Genomic DNA, 23,071 nt, shown 5'->3' with positions numbered 1-23,071 from the left:
CAGAATTTTCCTGGCATGTCTCCCATTTTAAAAGTCCAGTCCTACTAACAATGAGTTTTGCCTGTAACTTCAATGGGAGCCAGATGAGGTGGTACATACTGGTCACTTTAATTGTTCTTCCACACAAGCCACACCATTTAAAAACTATAAGATGAAACTTATAGGGTATTAAAAATGGTTATAGTATATTTTGATGTACTCTGTTAAGCAATACTCTTAATAGGAAATTTAAAACCAAGAATTAAAAATAAATCTTACAACTTGTTTTAATGCCGTCTCCAAATTTTTCTCTACTTTTGACACAAGTTTGTATGTATGTGCTCATGTGTGCACCAATGAAGAGGACTACAATACTCTTTTAGCAGATAATAAATGAAGACAGAATCTGAAATGAGTATGAAGAAACCTCACCACTGACTAGGTTGTCTTGCTTTAACTGCCCAATCACTGACAAAACAGGACATGATACGGTGTGCAGTCATCATAACCTTTTATACAAGATCATTTCAGTTTAAGATCCCTGCTTCCCAGGTTTTATTTCTGCTTCAATGCTCTGATTGTTTACCTCTAAAGAATAACTTCATAGGGCACATTATACACTTGAAGAGAATAGTGAAAATATATGAATTAATAGTTTTGTCACTGAAGTATTTATTTGTTAGACTGGCTTTTTAAAAACTTTTCTACTGAACTTTCAATTTTTTATTTTTATTTTTTTGTCTTAAACAAATTGCTTTGTTTTGTCTGTTCTGCTTTTCTTTATCTTTGTTCTTTATCTATGTTGGAGTAACTAGATTTCTAGAAGACTTTGTACTTCATAGCAGTTAATCTTTGCAGTATTCTCAAGATTGTTAGGCCTAACAATTGACTGCTAAAGGCTTTCCCTGAAGAATTCTGAAATGCGGGATTTTTTCCAGGCTTTCCTTGCTCGCTCCTGTCCCTCTCGTCCTGCAGATCTCATAAATGCTGTGTGACCAGGGCAGAGTTTTTTTTAAAAAAACCTCAGGAGGGCTGTCAGTGGGGATTGGGTGAGAGCCAGTGGTTTGAGTGGTGGCTATTCACTGGAATCCTGTGGATCCCAGGAGGTGTACAGGAGAGAATCCCCAGTGAGGTTTAAGAGTGTGTGACGGCAACAACCCTTCTAGAAAGCTTATTGAAGGAATAGGAGTCCTCCCTACTATGCTTAAGGAGGCTAGTTTCCAGCCCTTGTGTGTGATCTGTTAGTTGAAAAGATTCTTCTGATTTCATTGACAAGTTTCCATGGCAGTTGGGTTACATGTTGTGATCTATACCTCTGCAAGAAAATGTCCTAGAGACTTTTTTCATTAAAAAAAAAAAAAAAAAAAACGTACAGGCCAAATCCTTCAGTGCTGAGGTATGGGTGAACAACTTTAAATATAAATATATGGAGATACACCTATCTCCTAAAAATGGAAGGGACCCTGAAAGGTCATCGAGTCCAGCCCCTGTCTTCACTAGCAGGACCAAGTACTGATTTTGCCCCAGAACCCTAAGTGGCCCCCTCAAGGATTGATCTCACAAGCCTGGGTTTAGCAGGCCAATGCTCAAACCACTGAGCTATCCCTCCCCCCATTTGGTGTCTGTATCAAATTAAGTGGAGCCAATGTTTTGTAGCAACATTGCTAATAATAATTTTGAGTTTTAAAATTGTATTTTAATAAACTAAACTTTAGTACTGGACACTATCAGCTAGGGGAAATCCAGTAAACTCAAAAAGAAGAACAGGAGTACTTGTGGCACCTTAGAGACTAACAAATTTATTAGAGCATAAGCTTTCGTGGACTACAGCCCACTTCTTCGGATGCATATAGAATGGAACATATAATGAGGAGATATATATACACACATACAGAGAGCATAAACAGGTGGGAGTTGTCTTACTAACTCTGAGAGGCCAATTAATTAAGAGAAAAAAAAAAAAAAAAAAACTTTTGAAGTGATAATCAAGCTAGCCGAGTACAGACAGTGTGATAAGAAGTGTGAGAGTACTTACAAGGGGAGATAGTCAACGTTTGTAATGGCTCAGCCATTCCCAGTCCTTATTCAAACCGGAGTTAATTGTGTCTAGTTTGCATATCAATTCTAGCTCTGCAGTCTCTCTTTCCTGTCCTGTCTTTAGGGGATAAGGGTTTTTTTTGGGGGGGTGGCGGGGAGGGGGGAAGGGATTTTGTGTGTGTGTTGCAAAGTGGCAAAAGTTACACTTCTTGAATGGTGGTGAACACCTCTCTTCTTAGAGTGTCAGAATTCATGAACTCCTTTTCAGTTCTTTTCAAATGTCTTGAGATTTTTTTTTTAAAGTGCCTAATTTGGGGGGAGAGAGGTGTGAATTTGAGAGGAGGGCTAAAACTGGACTTATAATAGAAACTCAAGTTCAACCTTAACTATATAGTGGCTACTGTTCTCCAATAACAATACGAGAAAGAGGAGATGGGAGAGCCCTCAAATGTAGGGACAGATTCTGTCCCTTGCTACCACTACTATATATCACTCTGGCAGCATGTAGGGGCTGTAGTTGGCTGGAGGAGCATTCCCTTGGCACAGCATAAGGCTGCTGTAGTTATCATACACTACCTATCCCTTACAAGTCTCAGGGCAAGAAGGGGTAGAATCATAGAATATCAGGGTTGGAAGGGACCTCAGGAGGTCATCTAGTCTACCCCCCTGCTCAAAGCAGGACCAATCCCCAACTAAATCACCCCAGCCGGGGCTTTGTCAAGCCTGACCTTAAAAACCTCTAAGGAAGGAGATTCCACCACCTCCCTAGGTAACCCATTCCAGTAATGCCATGACACATGATACTGAGGGGATTCTGGGCTAGCATAAATTAGAGCAGCCATGTGCTGCTCGAACTTATGCTGTAGGCTGCTCTGGGGGGCCCAAATATCCTATCTGGGGAATGCAAAGATGCCATAAAGCCATCTTTTCCCTATGCTTCCTATATCCTGGGCTGCACATTCTGTGATGTGCATCTTAGAGGCACAACACAGAAATGAAGCTATTACCAGGAGATCACGTCTTGTACAACAGTCAAGTTGGATGAGTCTGTCATTTCAGGGGTTTACACTTCATGTGTGTGGTGTGGTGTTCTTTCAACAAGCAGTTTAGAAGCAACACGAATATAAAGGATTTCCTTCAGTGAAGTGTTGTGCATTAAATTTGATTGGTATTGTGAAACAAGTTTCCTCTTTATTTTGGTTTATTCTATGTAAATATTTTTGTAATTAACTTTTAGGTTTTAAAAATTTTAGTCGAGTTATTTTATAGGGAGCATCGTTTTTGCTGTGCAGTTATTATAATTGTAATTTCTCTATGTGCTACAGTCTGCAGTTTACTCAGATGAAGAATGCTTGCAAATAGGCTAGGAAGACCTGCAGTATAAACTATTATTTAAACCTGTTTTGTTTTAATAACTTGCTACTTGTGGTCTGGAATCCTGACTCTTGGTTCCAAGGTATTAATGTTGCAATAACTGGTGACTGCTTAGTTCTATGACAAGTTATAATTTTGTTGTAACTTTATCCTTTTTAGTGTATTTTGTAGAAATGAGTAATATTGATATTCTCTTTCCACTTGGTTTCTATAATTAAATAACTATCCTTTGGAGACAATTCCTAACTAAAATTTGTATGCATATGTTTATGAGCCAGGACTCTTAGATTCTACTTCCTGGTATACCACAGACTTTCTCTGTAACCCATAATAGTTATCTAGCATCACCAAAAAAAAAAATTGTGCATGAAACACACAATGCAGGGGCACAGATTGGTGTTCATATGAACATCATGGGATGTGTATGTGCAAATTCCAACTTGCATGTGTACACTGGGGGTTGCATGCATCCAAGCAAGTCATGCATAAGTTGTTTTGAAGATGTAGGCCCTAACTTGTGAATAACTCAAAGAATAGAGAAAATTGTTTTTTTTTTTAGGTTAGAAAGTGGAAGGTACTATGAGTGCTAAGTAATACTATTATTAGGTAGCATCAACCATGATAATTGTGGCTAACAAGTGCAGTGGATTGACCCTTGGACAGAATCAAAAGATTAATTTGAAGTGGATATACAGCTTATGATTATTTTGAAATGTGAAGATATTGTTTCTTTTTAAGAAGGAAAAGAAAATTAAAGGAGGAGTTGTATTCCTTCCAGAGGAGACTACCTCCTTGCACTGCCTAAACCCCTTTTGATCAAGGTGTCCTCCTTGCTGCTGCACATCACCTCTCCCAAGAAAGACGACTCCTCTGCAGTTGTGCTGCCATTAACTGGCTGCCTTTCAGCCAAGCCTGTGTCCTATCCATTCCTCTGGGGAAACAGCATGAAGTGTCTTTTCTTGCAGAAATACCACAAGGTATAGTGTGGCTACTCTCTCCCTCTGTCCCAAAATATCATTCTGACCTGCAGAACTGCAACAACATGGTGCTCAAGAGGGACTTCCACAAGCTCAGGGGAGATGGGGATGCATCATTTTGCTTTGGCTCTGCTTCTCACTTCTTCTGTACACTAATGGTCCTTTGTATATTTCTTTTTCCTGCTTTTTTTGCTCCCTACGGCACATCACAGAAGAGGGGAATGTAGGACCCAAATTGTTTTGATAAACACTGCCCTTAGACTCTCTAAAGAGCACTGCAAGCTAAATACCAGATCAATGTAGAAGTGGTCTTTTTTTCAGCAAATAAAATTTCAAGCACTACAGCAGAAAACAACAAAATAATCTAAATTATTGGTAACTTCCAGCCCTATCTACTATTGCTCAACTTGTCAGCAAGAGAGTGCTATTTATTCTTCACAGGTTGTCAAAGTTGATTAAATTACTGCAGATGAGACTGTTCTCCCACAAGATTTTAATCAATGAAATACAGGTTCAAATAATGTCTTCTGTGGTTTGACATCATTGTGACTGTCTTAAGAAGAATCAATGGAAATGATAAGGATGATTTACCCCTGCCTAATTAATAACATTATCAGTTCACAGGCACTGACTGCCTTTTTTTTTTTCTTCTCCATCTGTCACATTTCATTTTTTCAAATTTATTTCCTTTTACTGTAAACTGTTTACATGTTCCAGGCTTCAAATACTTGACTATCCCTAGAGTTTCTCTCATCCAGAATATTAAGTAACTAATAAATATATTTACATTAAAGTGGAAAAATCATTTTTAAATAGGTCCCTTGGGAGTATTATAAAGTTTGAATTGCTATTAATACTAATTTTAAAAAATTCTTCTCTTCATTCCAAAAACAATATAAAAACTTACTCCTATTTGTATGAATTTCCCACGATGATAGTACCAATTTTATATGTGTGCAAATTTGTGTATGTGCACTCAGCCATTTACAAAGGTATTGTTTTTGTTTTTTTTATAGATGATCCATAGAGTTTTATGCCTATAGGCAGCTCTTCCTCTCCACTAGCATTTGCTCCAAAAGTCAGAGGGCCTGATTCTGGTTTCACTTAAATGGATGTAAATCCAGGAGTAACTCCATTGATTTCAGTGAAGTTAGTGTGTAAAAACCAGTATTATAGGAAAATTGGTCTAAAGTTTCCTAGCAACATGACCTGAAAGTAATCTGTTTGTTCAGGCTTTCCCTAAAAGGGTAAGTCGAGTTGGGAGATGGGGGGGGGGGGGGGGGAGGAAAGAGAGATTTTATTTCCTTATAGTTGTGTAATATATTTACTTAAAAACTCCTAGAGAATATTATATGATGCTATAATTAGAAAATATCTACAGTATACACACGTATATTAGAGCAGTAAAGGCTGAAATGCGAAATAGAGTTTAAAAAATGGGTGTTGAGTATTACCAAGGTCTTTTTGATTTTTGTTTAACTCAGCTGCATGAATCCAAAGAGCAATGTGATTAGTTTAGCTAGAGCATTCTTAGGTCTGTGCTGCAGAGCAGATTTACTTGGGGCTTGTCTACACATAATTTTTGCATTGATCCAACCATAGTTGTTTATAAATCCATATAATTAAATCAGTGCAACCCTCAGTGCAGATGCAGTTTATATGAGATCTTCTGATATAAAAATCTTACAATAGCATAGCTTGTTTCTAAACCAATATAGTTAGATTGGTACAAAAACTGTGTAGAGCAGCCGGTAATCTTCATCTAGAAATGCTGCACAGGCAACCTTAATTCTGGCATTTCCTAACTTTTGAGTGCTTGACTTTGCAAACTTAATGTTCTTTTAACTTAGTTTTGTGGAGATATAAAAATAAAATCAGGGATATGATTAATTGGTTAGTGGTCCATGGATGAAGGCTGGTCATATGGTACTATACTATCTCTTCTTTCCAGCTAAGAAAATCTGAGTAAATGGGATGGGGAGAAAAAATAAAATAAATATCAAAAGTAGAATAATTGGTTCCAAAGAATCCCAAAATACTTATCACCTTTATACCAAATAAAAATCCATAAACTCTAGAATCATAGGGTTGGAAAGGATTGCAAGGGTCATCTAGCCTAACCTCTAGTCAAATGCAGGTTTTGTTGTGTTTAAACCATCCCAAGCCAGATGCCTATCCAGTCTCCTTTTGAAAACCTCCAGTGAAGGAACTTCCACAACTTCCCTAGGCACTGTGTTCCATTGTCCTACTGTTCTTACAGGTAGGAAGTTTTTCTGTTTTATTCTTCCACATAAACAATTGCATGAAGAAATTAGATGGTCACAAATGGAAGGGGAAGTCCTCAATTACACCTGTACAAACTCACTTAGGGTACACAAATGTAATTTAGGGTATAATCTGTAGACCGTGGAGCTACACAGGTACAACAGAGGGCCTGATTTGTCCTGCAGAATCTTTAACAGATAGTTATGCAAGAGGTGGAAAGAGAAGCTTAGGGTGAGTTTGCAGAGCTGACTGTTAAAGAAAACATCTCTTTACTTGTAAATTTAAGGTGGAAATCAATGAAAATGGAACCCCATGATGCCAATCTAAAGTACATTTTAGGGTAGAAATGCAAGATAAAAGAAGATGAAACTTTGGCAACTCTTCAAACTACTAAAATCACAATAGGGATGAGAATGATGGGAAGAATTAGAACTGCATATAAAAACTGTACACTGCATGCACAAGTAGTAATGGCTGCTGTTAAAATATCCCCCCCCCCCCCCCCCCCCCCAAAAAGAGGTCTTTTTTCAAAGTATACTATTTCTTTCATGGGACATAATCTCTAAATGCTAATAGAGAGCTATCGATTATAGCTTTTACTTACATGGATAAAAGAACAGGAGTACTTGTGGCACCTTAGAGACTAACAAATTTATTAGAGCATAAGCTTTCGTGGACTACAGCCCACTTCTTCGGATGCATATATAAAGCTTATGCTCTAATAAATTTGTTAGTCTCTAAGGTGCCACAAGTACTCCTGTTCTTTTTGCGGATACAGACTAACATGGCTGCTACTCTGAAACCTTACATGGATAGTCATTTTGAAGCTGATAGGTCTTTGTGAATAAGAGTTTACAGGATTGGACCTATAATCTTAACGTGAAATTGAATGTGCGCAGTTAGAAATGATAGTGAACAAATAAAGCTGTGTATTGTATAATATTTGCATTTGTGGGTCAATTGGCCAAGGAAATAGTCTCTCAAACCAATGACGTCAATCTAGACAAGATACAGAATTCATGTTTTAAATATGCACTTTACCTATTTTTAATTACTTCTTATCTTGTGCATGGTTCCACGCTTTAAAAGTGATGGTTTTCAGTAAAGCAAACCAGTGCTCAGGTCACTTTTAAGTCTTGCTCCTGGTTTTGCTTTTTTAATTGGAAAAGAAAGTTTAAAAGATACTTGGCTGCAAGTAAAGTCGTAACACAGCAAGGCTCACACTCTTGTAATAAAATCTGAATATTTAATAGTTTTGGGTGTTTATATGTTCTACTGAAAAATGCCAGTCACAGAGGACAAAGAAAATAAAAAGCAACAGAGGATCCTGTGGCACCTTTAAGACTAACAGAAGTAATGGAGCATAAGCTTTCGTGGGTGAATGCCCACTTCATCAGACGCAAGTGGGCATTCACCCACGAAAGCTTATGCTCCAATACTTCTGTTAGTCTTAAAGGTGCCACAGGACCCTCTGTTGCTTTTTACAGATTCAGACTAACACGGCTACCCCTCTGATGAAAGAAAATAAACTAAGACAAATCACTAAGACTAGCAGCTGAAAATGGAATATTGATTTCAAAGCTGTGGTCAAACATCCAATTTCAAATCTGTTTTTAAAAAATATGTTGTGCTTAACAGATAAAGCCTTTTCCTACATGGAACTGGTGTTGGATCCAGGTGTATTAAAGTCAGACTAGCTGACCACCGTCATCATTCCTGGCTCTCCAATCTATAAATAACACTTTAAAAATATAATTTAAACTAAACCTCTATTAACCATGTTTGTGGGCCTCAACAGGATATTTCACTAAGGGCCCTCCATTGCCATTGAAGTCCGTGAAAACTGAAGGTGCCGTCTTCAAGCATATCTAGTATTAGTTAAGTCTTTCAACATCCTTCTGAAGTAGGTGGTGATCTCTCAGTATTACAGATAGGTAAACTGAGGCACCAAAAAGCTTAAAGCCTAACTTTCAGAAATGCTGAGCACAAGTCTAGGGATCAGAATGAAAATACAAAGGTGTTGGTACTCTTCCAGGCTCTGCATGTGAAACAAGTTGCACTTGCATAATACTCTCTGGGCGTGGCTGACTCTCTTTGGAGTCTGAATATATCCATGGGCTCTGCTGGGCTCCTTGTGGTTGGCTTCCCCTCAGAGAGGCTGGGTTTCTTAAACTTGTCATCTCCCCTTTGGGGGCACCTCAGCTGCTCTGCTGAGCTCCTTGTGTTTGGGTCCTCCTTGTTAGAGGGGTGGGGAAATGTGACCGTTCTGTTACTGGTGGTGCAAATAGCTTGTTTTCCAATGAGTCCGGGAAGTAATTTAAAATGAGAAGCACTTGAAAAACCCTCAGCCTTTGAATAAGTTTAAAAAAAAAAAAAAAAAAGTGTTGGAAATGAATATACTTGTCAATGGTTTCTGAGGCTTTGTAATTTGGCTAAATCAACATAATTTTTTAAGGGGGGAGGGTACAGCTGATTGTGGGTGGGAGTGACTCTGACACTTTGACCTTGGTTGGGAAAGTCATTTAAACACTCTGTGCCTCAGTTTATCCATTTATAAATAAAACAGAGGATACGTGGTATTTATTAATAATTGAAAATATCTTTTGAGACTTTCTGATGGAGTTGCATTGCCTGGGACAACTGTGGCTTGGGCTGTGTCTGTGTTTTCTCCTTTAAGGATAAGACTGAAATCAGTCAAAGTCACCTTGCCCTTGCAGATTTTGTTTCTAGGGCTCAGGCATCTTCTAATAAAAGTCATCAAGCATTTTTTAAATAACAATAATATTTTTTGTGTAAATAATGGACTAAATTAATCCCTGGTGTAAATGCCATTGAAGTTAATGAAGTTACATCAGGGATGAATTTGGGCAAGTGTCACTAGGTTTTGTTCATGCTGTTTCATGCTTTGATTTAGTTTTTGTCAAGCTGGAGTGTCTGTTCAGCTGACTTTCACTGAGCATTTGAGTTGTATTTCTTGCTACCTTGATAAGATACTTGTTTATGAAATCTCTTATCAGTGAGCATTAAAATGTCCTTCCTTGTAACTAACCAAGGCAATGTGTGCAAATGACTATTTTCTAATTTTAAGGAACTTGAAATTTAACCTTTTTACATGGAAGGAAGAACAAGACTCTATACTTTTCACAGAAGCTAACAGCACGTTTGAATTTACATGGTTACTTTTGCAAAAGGGCGAACTTCCTTTATTATAAGTTATACAAACCCCTTTATTTTTGTAAACTTGTGTTTTATAAGCCAACGTGGGAGCAGAATTAGGGCCTGATCTAAGACCCATTCAGTTCAGTGGGAGTCTTTCCACTGAATTCAGTGTCCTTTGGGTTAGTCCCTTTGGGAGGAATGATATGAATAAAGAAAAATTTCTTGCCTGTAGTCCAGATCTTGAGGTCTTTTCTCAGGCAGAATTTCCACAGTCCTCATTGGGAGTTTTGCCCAACAAGGATTGCAGGATTTGGCCCTCTTAATTTATTTAGATGCTCCAGTGAAATCCTGCTGAATCAAATTAAGTAATACAAATAACATTGAGTATTATAGCCTATGTGCACATTTTGGCAGGGAGCAGCTTCTTGAGAAACCTCCATTTAGCTAAATATGTGATGTACCAAAGAGGCCCGGTGATACTGGAAGATGCATACTACGCTGGGATTTAATGATCTCTGTCACTGATTCTCTAAAGTTTTATGGTTCCTTGCAAAATAGCAAGTGATAAAAGTACTGTACCTTTGTTTTTGAGATACCTCAAAACTATTAGCGCTATATTAAAAACTACATTTAATACGCTTAACTGAATTCCTAATACATGCCTTGAACACTGGCACATATGATAAATCTTTGTTTAGGAGTAGTCTGTTCAAAAGTCAAAGAATTAAAAATGTGCGTTTGGAGGCGGGAAATCTGCATAGAAAATTACTACACTTGTGTAGGGTTAGCATCTGTAGTTAGTATTTGCTGTAAGTTGAATAGTATACATTAAGGAAAGTGTTTTATTAAGAGGTCATGGAGGAGTATGAAGAATATGACTGTACATAATCTGGGGTTTTGTTTTTAGTGTATAATCCAAGTTTTAGTTCAGTGGTTCTCAACCAGAGGTAGGTGTACCCCTAGGGGTACTCAGAGGTCTTCCAGGGGGTACATCAACTCATCTAGATATTTGCCTAGTTCTACAACAGGCTACATAAAAATCACTAGCAAAGTCAGTACAAACTAAAATTTCATACAGACAATGACTTGTTTATACTGCTCTGTATACTATACACTGATATGTAAGTACAATATTTATATTCCAATTGATTTATTTTATAATTGTATGGTAAAAATGAGAAAGTCAGCAATTTTTCAGTAATAGTGTGCTGTGACACTTTTGCGTTTCTGTGTGTGATTTTGTAGTTTGGTGAAACTTGGGGTACGCAAGACAAATCAGACTCCTGAAAGGGGCACAATAGTCTGGAAAGGTTAGCGCCACTGTCTTAGTTTATAGTAAATGATATTTTTTGAGTTTACAAATTATAAAACTAACTCTGGGCTTCTGAAACTTGATATGGCAGATTTGTAGAGATGTGTTCATCTGACCTTTTGTGCCTGTAATTCAGTAACTGGTTTTCCTCCTTTTGGTACGTGGATTACAATGCACCATCAAAATATAACTTTTATCTTCAAAAGTAGTGTTAATATCCTGTCTGGTTTACTTTTTGTACTAAAATTTTCAATCTTTTATTCACTTGCTTGTGACTAACTGTTGCAAATTAGATTGTACTTGCTTTTCCAGTAACTACTATTCAGCAAACTTCTGTTTCTGACGCCTTCAATAGATGTTCATGCATCATATCCTCTTCCCTTCTCCCACCACCCCAAATCAAAGACTCATTTATAGAACTATGCGTTTTAGGAGCACAGATTATTTATTGTTGTTCAAGCAAACAAAAAGGCACGTCTGTATTTTCCACATCAGTGTGTGGAAATTGAGAGGAAAATCGAGGTAATTATATTGATATTTTATATATAATTTATATTGATATTTTATATATAATTTTGTCTTAGTCATTTCAGCCCTCAACAATTTGCCAAACCTCTGATATTAGGGTCCACAATGGAGCTAATTAACAAGCAGTGTTGCTGCTTACCTCAGCTTGCAAATGTCTCATGAGTGACCAAATTAAATCTAATTATTTTGATATTTTATTAAGTGGTTTATGAGCCACTACATAATTACCTCTTCAGAAATTAAAGTGGTCTGAAAATTATGGCTGTCCGGAAAATTAGTGGATGTTGATGATATTTGTAATAAGAATTATTCTTTTTCCAGACTTTTACTCTCCAGATGTAACAATTTGCTGAGACTTTACTGAATGGAGCTTTTCCTATGTACAATTAAATATAATTAAATCTGTCCCTTATTATCTTTAACAAATTAATTCTACTCATCTGGTATCTTACCTGTTTATAAATAGGATGGCAAGATCAGCATAGTCTGAAGGAAATAATCAGTAACAATTTAACTTAAATTGTTCTGTTCAAGTTACATGCATAGTGATGTAGATAACTAAATGGGTGGGAAACCAATTACAAAAGTATAAAAACATTCTCACATTAGACAGTAGGTAAAAATAGTACATCTAATATACTGGATGCATAATAAGGGAACATTCTGTACGCTTACTCTTTGTGTTCTTAATACTTTTTTGTCTCTCTCCAGAAGGTGTCATTCTTCTTTGAGTAGTGTCCTTGTGGGTGCTCAACTTTAGGTGCGCATGCACTCTGGTGCCTTTGAGCAGAGATTTTTGGTAGCAGTGCTCATTCCACCCATGCGTGCACCCTACATGTCCTTGTTCCCTGTACTGAGGCTATATAGGGCTGCATGGGAGAACCACTCTCAGTTCCTTCTCAACCATCTTCAGCCAGAGATGGAGTTTACTGTATGCCTGTTCATGTTCCCTCTTGTATTAGTGTTTTAGTTTTTTAGTTATTTCTCAGCAGTAGTAGATTTAGTACCTTATAGTTGTTGGAATTTGTGTTTTCCCCCTTTTTCTTAAAATATACATACGCATACACACACACAGACATTTTTGTTTTTCTTTTTCCCCTTTTGAGAAGCTTGAACAATTTTCTTCTGTCAGGGTTGCCAGGCTCCCTAGGCCAGTGGTTCTCAACCAGGGGTACCTGTAGCCCTGGGAGTACTCAGAGGTCTTCCAGGGGGTACATCAACTCATCTAGATATTTACCTAGTTTTACAGTAGACTACATAAAAATCACAAGCGAAGTCAGTACAAACCAAAATTTCATACAGCCAATGACTTGTTTATACTGCTCCATATACTATACACAGAAATGTAAGTATAATATTTATATTCCAATTGATTTAGTTTATAATTATATGGTAAAAATGAGAAAGTAAGCAATTTTTCGGTAATAGTGTGCTGTGACACTTCTGTATTTTTATGTCTGATTTTTAAGCAAGTAGTTTTTAAGTGTGGTGAAACTTGGGGGTATGCAAGACAAATCAGATGCCTGAAAGGGGTACAGTAGTCTGGAATGGTTGAGAGCCACTGCCCTAGGCTTGGCCTGTCTTGTCAAGAAGCAATCTCTGTTAGTGACAGGCACTTCCAGTACGTTCGTTGTTTGGGAGACTCTCACGTTCCTAGCAAGTGTAAGACCAGCTCTTCTTTTAAAGGAAGATCCCAGAAGAACAGGGAAATAAAGTACTACCTCTTAATGGTGGAGCAAGTTTTGAGACTGGCCTCTGACCTGAGGGCAGAGACCCTCACCGCTTCTGTCAGTACCCTGTCATCATCGAGATCACGGTCACCAAGAGCTTCCAAGATGAAGACAGCATTGAAATCCCATCTCCAATACTCCCAGAGTGAGGTACCAATAACAGTGCTGCTGGTAGCGAGAGTGTCCCACTGAAAAGTATAAGGAAGGCGATAAGAGGAGCAGACTAGAGAGGTCTTCATTAAAGAATACCCAGTCACCAGACATCTCAGGCCTCAAGAGGACTACTAGTGAGGCTCCGAGTATTTCAGATACGGTGAAGCACACTAATACTTTCAACTAAGTCCCATATCTCAGCAGTAAAGGGCTCGGTACTGAAGACTACTATTGTCCAGGGACTGGCTTCAATGGAATCCGCAACCCATTCAGTACTGACATCAGTGCCTCGCACAACAGTTTCTACATCATTGGTGCTGGTACTGAGTTCTATTGTGTTACCGGTACCACAGGAATTCCAGTACCTGAAAGACCTTTTGGTACCAAATGAACCTGAGTCTTCACTCCTAGCGACCTCTGGACACCTCTTGGTACAGAAGTCAGGTCACTGACTGCTGACATGTTTCCATGAGACCTACCTCTTTTCTCTATCTTCTACTATCCAGGAGGAGGGATTGTCCCCTCTGATACAATAAGTTGGACAGCATTCTGACTCCGACTCTGAACTTTCTATTCAAAGCTCTCCAATTTATTCCAGGAGACATTATTTCCCATTGCAGATGCAACAAAGGCAGGACATCAGACCCCTGCCTGCCAACATTTGGGGTGACTAACACTGGATACCTCTCTCCTCCCCCCATGCCATATGGTCTCTCTCATTGGCCTTACTGGGATCTATGGGCAATGTTCTTCCAGCAATTTTGAGCGACATCAACTACATCCCACAGGGAACACAGAAGATCTTGTTCCCCAATACCATGTATCTCTCCTCCCCACTCTGAGCCCAAAGAGACCTTTGAAGGGCAAGAGTAGACAAGGAGGTTACCCCACCTTACAAATATCTCATCGTTGTCACCTGATGAGGCAGTAATGCCACCACTGCCATCATTAGCTGATGACCTTTTAGGCAATTCCAGGACCTGATGAAGTGGGTTGATGACACCCTGCAAATTCTGGAAGAAGTCCAGGACTTCCATCACAAGCTCCTGGACATACTGCATACCTTTACCTCAGCGCAGGTAATAGCTGATAATAGCCCACCGTAACTGATTACTCTCATTATAGTTAGTATAGTAACACCCATTTTTTCATGTCCTCTGAGTATATATATCTTCCTACTGTATTTTTTCCACTGCATGCATCCAATGAAGTGGGTTTTAGCCCACAAAAGCTTATGTTCAAATAAATTTGTTAGTCTCTAAAGTGCCTCAAGTACTCCTCATTCTTTTTGCTGATACAGACTAACACGGCTACCACTCTGAAACCTATTTCTAAGGGTTTTGCTTCTGGGTAGCACCAATAAGGTGTTTAGCTAGCACATTGTGAAGGAGCTACACCCCTACTCTGATATATCGCGACCCAATATAACACGAATTCGGATATAACGTGGTAAAGCAATGCTCGGGGGGTGGGGGGCAGGGCTGCGTGCTCCGGTGGATCAAAGCAAGTTCTATAGAACGCGGTTTCACCTATAACGCGGCAAGATTTTTTTGGCTCCCGAGGACAGCGTTATATCGGGGTAGAGCTGTATTTGAATACCATGGCCCATTAAAGAACACTTAACTCACAATGGAAGATGCCTAACTACTCTTAATGGAATTTCCTGCTATGACTAAGCGAAGTCATGCATGGTCCTGTGACTTGCTCATGTGACTCCAAACTCCATCTTTTACCTGTGATTTTCCACTAGCTGAGCTGAGGCATTGTTTATCTGAAACAATGGGTTTCCCTCCACTTGGTAAAAGCCATAAAAGGCCATTGAAACATCTTAATTTTTGCCTCTTTCCTGCTCCAACCTCTGGACTATGGACTTATACTAATGGGAGCATTCTAACCAAGGGACTGAGGACCTTCCAATGGTTTGGAAGCAACCAGAGACTTGACTTAAGCCAGCAGTTTATTCCAGCACTGCTACAAGCGTGAACCAAGAACTTTACAATTGTTGTATGTATTTGATTCCTTTAACCAATTTTAACTCCCACCTTTCTTTCTTTTTATAAATAAACCTTTAGATTTTAGATACTAAAGGATTGGCAGCAGTGTGATTATTGGGTAAGATCTGAGTTATATATTGACCTGGGTAAGTGGCTGATCCTGTGAGATCAGAAGAACCTTTCATTTGATGAACTTGGTTGTAAAGAACCACTCATGTTAAAGTCTAGTGTTTTTGGTGGTGATACAAGGACTGGAATGACTAAGGAAACTGCTGTTCTGACTTCTTGTTAGCCAGTGTGGTGAAACAGAAGTTTACTTTTGTTGCTGGTTTGGTATATCTTAAGGGAGAATAACTGCCAGTTTTCAGGTGTATCTGCCCTATTTCTCAGCAGTTTGTCCTGAATTTGGTATTCTCAGTTGTGACCTGCAAAGGCACGGTGATTGGGGGGGGAAATGCTTTCTTCTGATATTTGCTAATCTAGAAAATCCTTTATCGTAGGAATACTGGTATAAACCATTCTAACAATATGAATTATTAGAGAAGACTTATCTCAACATAATAGCGTTAATAATTGCCTGGAAAGAGATGAAGACCAAAAACTTCTCACTAGAGTTTTGTGTTGATTGATTGATTGAAAGATCTGCTCAAACTTTCAGATTATGAATTATTTTGTTTTATCTAATTTTCCTTTTCTTTTTCACCTATTCTCAGCTGGAAAGACAGATACTGATGCAGAGTCAAATGCGAGAGAGACAGATGGCTATGCAGATTGCTTGGACAAGGGAATTCCTCAAATATTTTGGAATATTTTTTGGACTTGCTGCTGTAGGTCTAACTGCTGGGTATGAAGTTCGTTATGTACTAGAAAATTCAAGTAAATTAGTTGTAGTAATTCCTCAGTGGTCATTGTCTTTCTCTTGCCTGTTCTTAAGTAAGCTTGTCAGAATTTGATTTTTTTAAATATATATTTAATATATATTTCTACAGATATCAGTGTTTAAGTATTTTTTTCCTATTTTTATCTATTTAAATTTTCACAATTATGGGGGAGATCAGCCAGTAAGTATTTAATGACAGTAAACATTGAGATTCAAAAAGTTAAAGCTTTGTATCAATTAAAACACAAATTGTCAACATCACATGCCAAAATATACAAAGTAAATATCCTTAAATCAAACTCTGAATTCTCAAACAACATTTTTCTTACTTTGCTCATCTGTAAATTTCAGAGATGCAGCTAGCCCTGTAACGATGATGTACTGTACATTCTACTATAAAAAAAAAATAATATATGCATTTTGGTTTGTAATAAATAGCCTGTATTGTGAACATCAGACTCTTTTTGTTCCGAAACACACGCATGCTGAACCAGTAGTTAGTAGCACTTTAAACTTTTCTGGAGCACAAGAAATGTCTTTCATTTCAATGTTTGTTTTGTTTGTTCGTTAAATAAATGTTTCTCAAAATGTGCATAAAACAGGTTAATAGTCTTCTGAATCATATTTGGCTCTGTCTCTAGAGTAGCTAAATACCTTCTGTATGATTAGTGAAGCTTTTAGGTTGCTGCTGATCTTACAAAACTTAGTTATTCCCCTCCTTTTTTTTTTTTTTTTTTTTTTTTTTTTATATATGAACAGAGCAATAAAAAAGAAGAAACCAGGACTGTTCCTTCCAATGGTTCCCTTAAGCTTTATACTTGCCTACCAGTATGATATGGGCTATGGAACACTTTTGCAAAGGATGAAGGGTATGTATATGGAAGTTGCTGAGATTTGTAACCAAGCCTAGCACCCTTTGGACTACCTTGTTCTTGACCACAATGTGCCATGCAGGGCCGGCTCTAGGATATTTGCCGCCCAAAGCAAAAACAATTTTGGCCGCCCCCCTTATTTAATTACCCCACCCCTGGCCCCGCCTCAACTCCGCCCCTTCCCCAAATCCCCAGCCCTGCCTCCTCCCCCCAGGCTCTCAAGCCTGGGAGGGAGGGAGGGAAGGGGAGAAGCGGCGCCGCGCCGCGGCTGCTCGGGATCTCCCCCTCCCACCCAGGTTTGAGAGCCTGGGAGGGAGGGGGAGACTCCAGGTGGCCGCGGCGCGGGCGCCGCTTCTCCCCCTCCCTCCCAGGCGCCCAAGCCTGGGAGGGAGGGGGAGCAGCGGCGCAAGAAACGGCCGCTCGGGATCTCCCCCTCCCTCCCAGGTTTGAGAGCCTGGGAGGGAGGGGGAGACCCGGAGCAGCCGCGGCGCGCGAAACAGCTGATTCGCGCGCCGCTGCTCCCCCTCCCTCCCAGGTTTGAGCACTTGGGAGGGAGGGCGAGTAGTGGTGCGCGAATCAGCTGTTTCGCGCGCCGTGGCAGCAGCAGCGGAGGTGAGCTAGGGCGGCCGGGGCACATTTTTAGGGGCGGCATTCTGGCGCCGGCCATGCCGCCCCTAAAAATGTGCCGCCCCAAGCACCAGCTTGTTTTGCTGGTGCCTAGAGCTGGCCCTGGTGCCATGCCAGTCCCTTTTGCAACTCCTTCATTTCTGTCTCTCTTAAAGTGAGAATTGTTTCCTTCTGTCTGAGCTTCCCCAGCAGAGAGTATTCCATCCTAATAGCCTTCACCGCCAATTCAGGTTGTCTTAAGTAAATACAAAATTTGAGAAAATCAAGAGAAAAATCATAATTAATATTTAATTGGAATGTAAATACAGATGGACAGCTTCTGTTTTGAAATGAAATAAAACAGTCACCCTGCGTACAAATGTAAGTGAAATTTACTGGTGCACTTCCCCAGTAAGTTAGTCTTAATCATGTGCATCCTAGAGAAATACCTGATGATAGAGCCTATCAAAAGTAACAATTGAAAGTAACATTGCATATGGTTGGTCTCTTTTTCTACACTATAGAAAAAGGACAATGAGGAGCTATTAGTGTATATTTAGACCTGGATTCAGAATATGGCTTGTCCTTAGAATATGCAGCCCTTGAATCAAAGTAATGATTAACCCAGATAACTTTCTGTTAAGCACAGATGAGAGGCAGGTGCAATAACCTCTAATGGAAAATATAAAATACAAAATACTCAGCTATAAGATTTATTTTGAAATGTTATACAGCATTGAGCATATATGTAATTGCACACAAAACTATGTTAAAAGGACATTGTTAAAGTTCCACAGTCAAGCACTCAAAAGTTAGGGAAAAAATAGAATTAAGATTGCCTATTCAACCTTAAATTGGCCCCTTGTACATATAAATTATGACACAGTCATACATGATCTCCTACACAGAATCAATAGTTTTGTCTTTAGAGCAGTAAATAATGTGCAGTAAATAAGGCCTAAAGCCACACATTGAACAATGAGGATAAACAAAATATTAAATAGCTTCTCATTAACTGAGCATTGTCCATCTTGTGCACTGAATGAGGCAGCGGTCTGTGAGGAAAAAATAGTATGATGGTGTAATTAAAGACTGTATTAGGCACATGGGAGCTGAATTAAGGTTCCTTAATTCTAGTATTTTTTTTTTTAACTTTTGAGCACTTGATTTTGCAATCTTAATATTCTTTTTACATAGTGTTTTGTGTGTAACTTCCTAGATTTTTAAAAAAGCAAACTGAAAACAGAAATTCTATCATGTGGCATCATTGACACCCACATGGGTCATCAGCCCGATTGGAACCTTTAGACCTAGTGCACAGAGATCTGTCACTTGAGCTAACTAGTAAATGCAAGCAGTGATAGGTTATCATCCTTTATGTGGAATTGCCCTAGAGGGGGGACTGGACATGTTGCCAGTGAGTTTCACTGTGTTTACTGACTGCAGACACTTAGGAATCCTGGTATCCATTCCAAGTTGTGGAGAAGAACAGATTCTTCTGCGCTGTCCCTTCCAATTTGTCCCAGTCAAAATTCTGTCTCTTTCCCACCCCTGGCTCCTGTCCCTGTCACCACTCCTCAGGCTTCTCATCCCAGCCTCATTGCCCAGCATGTCCAGTTCTCAGCCTCTGGACTCTTTTTTTGTTCCAGTCCCTATCTCCTCGCACAGTCCCCTCTATCTCCCTATCCACATTTTACTTGATTGGTCAGTATCCATCCCCAACCCCACTTCCCAGCTCCTTGTTCAGTCTGTCTTGGTGAACACATTCCCACTTTTTCTGTCCCCAGTGCCTACCAACCAATCTCCCTCCCCAGCTTCTTGTTCAGTCTGTTTCCCCCCAACTCTTCTCCTTGTGCAGCCGGTTTGTCCGCACACTAGCTCCTCATCCTATCCCAGTCTGCCCTCCTTGTGTTGGTTCCCAATCTTCATCCCCCTATCTTGTGCTACCAGTTTTTATCCCCTGCTCTCTCTCTCCTCTTCTTGTCTGTCTGTCTGTCTCCTTGCCAGCCAGTACTCCCCCACCACCAGCTCTTTATTTCATCCCAGTCTACCCCCAGTGATGTATTGGCTCCCTGTTTCACTCCCTACTCCCTGCCATCAGCCTGGAGTTAGATCTGTGCCTTCTCCCCTGGGTTCCATTTTCCAATTTACTCCCCACTACAGGTCTGGCTCTTGTCTCCTCTGTATTCAGATCAAGCAGCTTACTCCTCCACTCAGCCTGGCCTGTCGGGATGGGGTGGGAGTCAACTGAGAGTACAGGAGAGACAGTATCCCTGTTCTCTGTTTTGGAGCCTGGCCCACAGTGGGACAGAACCATACCTGCATGAAAAGTCCTACTCAGTCCTGGGATGGAGCATGTTCAATATGGACAGAATCATAAAGAAATTTAGCTGAGAAACTCTAGCACATCTCTGTTGAGCATGTGCAAACTGCCGTTTTTCAAAGGCTTATAATTTGGCCAAATTTGGGAGAATTTTCCTGGGCATAGGAAAAGCATATCCCTGACACAAAGGACATCTGCTAAATTTCATGTCCTTGCTCCAAAACATGGGGGCATCTTTAGCTTCTCAAAGAAAAAGTTGCCAGAATTTTTTAACATGGGCAAAAAAACATTTTTCCTTAGCCTTGTTCTTGGAAATGAATGAAATTTTCCAAACAAATTTAGCCTAAGGCAGACACATGGCATGGAAAATTTCAGCCCAAACATTTGGCAAAATTCTAAATAACTGAAAACAGGGTCTTATACTGAAAAGTGTTGGGCAACCTTAAAAGTAAGTGGTACTACCAGCCCCAGTTATCATTATTTGAGTAAATATCTAATATTCTTTAGTATTCAAGCCCTCAAACAAAATATATGCAATTTCTCTGAAAACTTTTTTTTGTTCTTATAAAAGTGCAAAGATGCATTTATATCTCATCCTTTTTTTTCTTTTTTAAGGTGAAGCAGAGAACATACTTGACACAGAGAATACCTTGCTAGAAATGCCAAAAGGAGCCATCACTTTTGAAAGCCTTGAAAAAGCCAGAAGAGCTCAGAGCAAGTTCTTCATAGAAAAATAAGAAGACTGTAACCACTCAGTATTTCAAAATACAAAATTATTTGTTTGTAATCATGTTGCTGACTTAAAATATGTCAAATTATTAGTTTTGAGAACACAATCTTTTTAAAATAAAATGAATTTCATTTAAAAATAGGGGTTTTTTTCAAGGCAGTGTTTTTTCTTTTTAATATTTTATGTATTTACTGCAAATATTTTAATTTCAGTAGTTCTTGTTTATTCCCTAGTATGAAACATCATGAATCCCCGCTCTTTAATTCTAACTTTATTATTACTTAGTTTGAAAATACCTCTTTCCTCTATAATCAGGGGCTAAGGAACTGGCCTATCTACTATAGCGACATTTTTTTTTTTCAAATGTAAGTACCTACAACTGTATTTAGGCACCTGTACTAAACATGGACTAAATTTTCAGGCATGCTAGAGCACCAACAGCTCAAACTGACATCAATGGGAACTGTAAATCAGGCCACTCTTTCTAGCTGCTGCGTTAGAGGAATCCAAGTTTGCCATATTTGCTTCAAATTTTAGTATAAAAACTTTTATCAAAGTTCAGAAATACAGGTATCACTAATTAATAAACCAGTGGATATGTCAACACAGCAAAAACTGTGCAGCTATCTTGAATCCAGCTACTGTGGGTAGCAATAGCAGTGAAGACAGCACAGCACAGGTTTCAGCATAGTTAGTACAAGCTCTGCATGGTCCCTGGTCACTACCCTGCTCTGAAGCCTATGCTGTGCTCTCTTCACTGCTATTGTTACCCACACTAGATTCAAGCTAGCATGGGTAGGCTAATCTGCATCTTCCAAGGAAGAAACTAAACCGATGCAGGACCCTGAGCCTGGAAAAAGGAGGTGGGGTTGGGAGTGCCAAGCATGACTGCCCAGCATCAGTGTGTGTTAACAGACATAGAAGGGGAGAAACAGAAAGAGAGAATGCTGCGAGAAGGACAGTCTGCTTGTCCAAATTCGGAGATGGAGGTAACTGGGCCAGATGAAACATACTAAAGCTTGCAAGGAAATTCTAAGGGTTAGCTATGGAGAAATATGCATAGAGACCCTTACTATTTTTACATTTTGCTCTATGTGCTTTATACGTATAGGTGAATGATGGTTTGTTTTGAAGATGCTGTTTCTGTGACACAGCAAACTTATACCCTTCAGGAACTTGCGACAGTAACTTACAGGTGCCAAAATTATTTTGGCCTGTCACATTAACATGGTTGGAGTCTGTCCTTCAGAGATTCAGTCCCAGAGGGGTTGAACTGCATGATGCTGCCCAGATTGGGGTGAAGGCAGCCTCGTCTAGCCCCACAGGGATGCATGTGAGAGGGACTAAAAGGAGTCTAAAATGCAGTTTGCACTGTAACTGACACCACTTTTTACCCCCCTCCCCTCAAATAAAAGCCAGTATCAAAAATACGCTGCTCTTCTCACTTTGAAACTCAAATGGTCTTAACTGCAGGACTGCTCCAACATATCACAGACTGATTTTTTGTTTGTTTGTTAGACAGTGAGGCTATCAACTTGAGGGAGAGAGAAAATACTTATCCGGGGCCTGACCTAACCTGAGACTAGAACTACTATCCTAATCCTGTTGATTTTTCTTTCCTGTGATGTCTGATAGCCATCCTTCCTGAATCAGTATCACTTGGTTGGTCGCTCTTCACGGGAAAGTGGGAGGTAAGTGATAATAAAGAAGTTTAAAACTCTACCAAAACCTCGCCAGATATTCTGTGCAGGATGTTTCTTTCTTGCCCTCATCAAGAAACTCAATTCTTAGTACTATCTGCTCTAAATACCTCCTGGCTGGTTCAGACCTGCCCCATCACTCCCTACCCCATCCTCACAACTCTAGTTCTGACAATGCTCTTTGGGAGCATGGGGTAGGGTTTAGAGGAGGGGCATAGTCATGGCATCTGGGTACTTGATGCTCTCCCTTTTTCTGTGTGACCTTGGATTAATTCTCTCTCTATCTCTGTTTTCCCATTTGTAAAATGGGGATGACGATTCTTACTATAACTACAGCTCACACAGTGGCTGTGAGAATCAATATTTATAAAGTGCTTTTAAATGTTTAGATGGAAGGTTCTGGACCTCCTAAACCAACATACCAAAACTAGTTGGGCTTGCCTTCCCACTTT

General features: G+C 39.5%; 1 protein-coding gene across 2 annotated transcripts in view; it reads left to right on the top strand.

Moving 5' to 3' along the window:
* PLGRKT (plasminogen receptor with a C-terminal lysine) overlaps window positions 1-21,060 on the top strand; it is a 56,577-nt gene extending 35,517 nt beyond the window's left edge. For both annotated transcript variants that reach the window (XM_054032864.1, XM_054032865.1), the window contains exons 3-5: window positions 16,222-16,352; window positions 17,148-17,257; window positions 20,805-21,060. In XM_054032864.1, the coding sequence (XP_053888839.1) occupies window positions 16,222-16,352; window positions 17,148-17,257; window positions 20,805-20,926 (363 nt within the window). In that variant the 3' untranslated portion in view covers window positions 20,927-21,060. The remainder of the gene's footprint in view (window positions 1-16,221; window positions 16,353-17,147; window positions 17,258-20,804) is intronic.
* The last annotated feature ends 2,011 nt before the right edge of the window (window positions 21,061-23,071 follow it).

Source organism: Malaclemys terrapin, chromosome 6, assembly GCF_027887155.1.
Source record: "Malaclemys terrapin pileata isolate rMalTer1 chromosome 6, rMalTer1.hap1, whole genome shotgun sequence".
In the NCBI taxonomy this organism is placed as follows: Eukaryota; Metazoa; Chordata; order Testudines; family Emydidae; genus Malaclemys; species Malaclemys terrapin.
The sequence above is the reverse complement of the archived record's forward strand: the minus strand, read 5'-3'. Positions and strand labels throughout refer to the sequence as shown.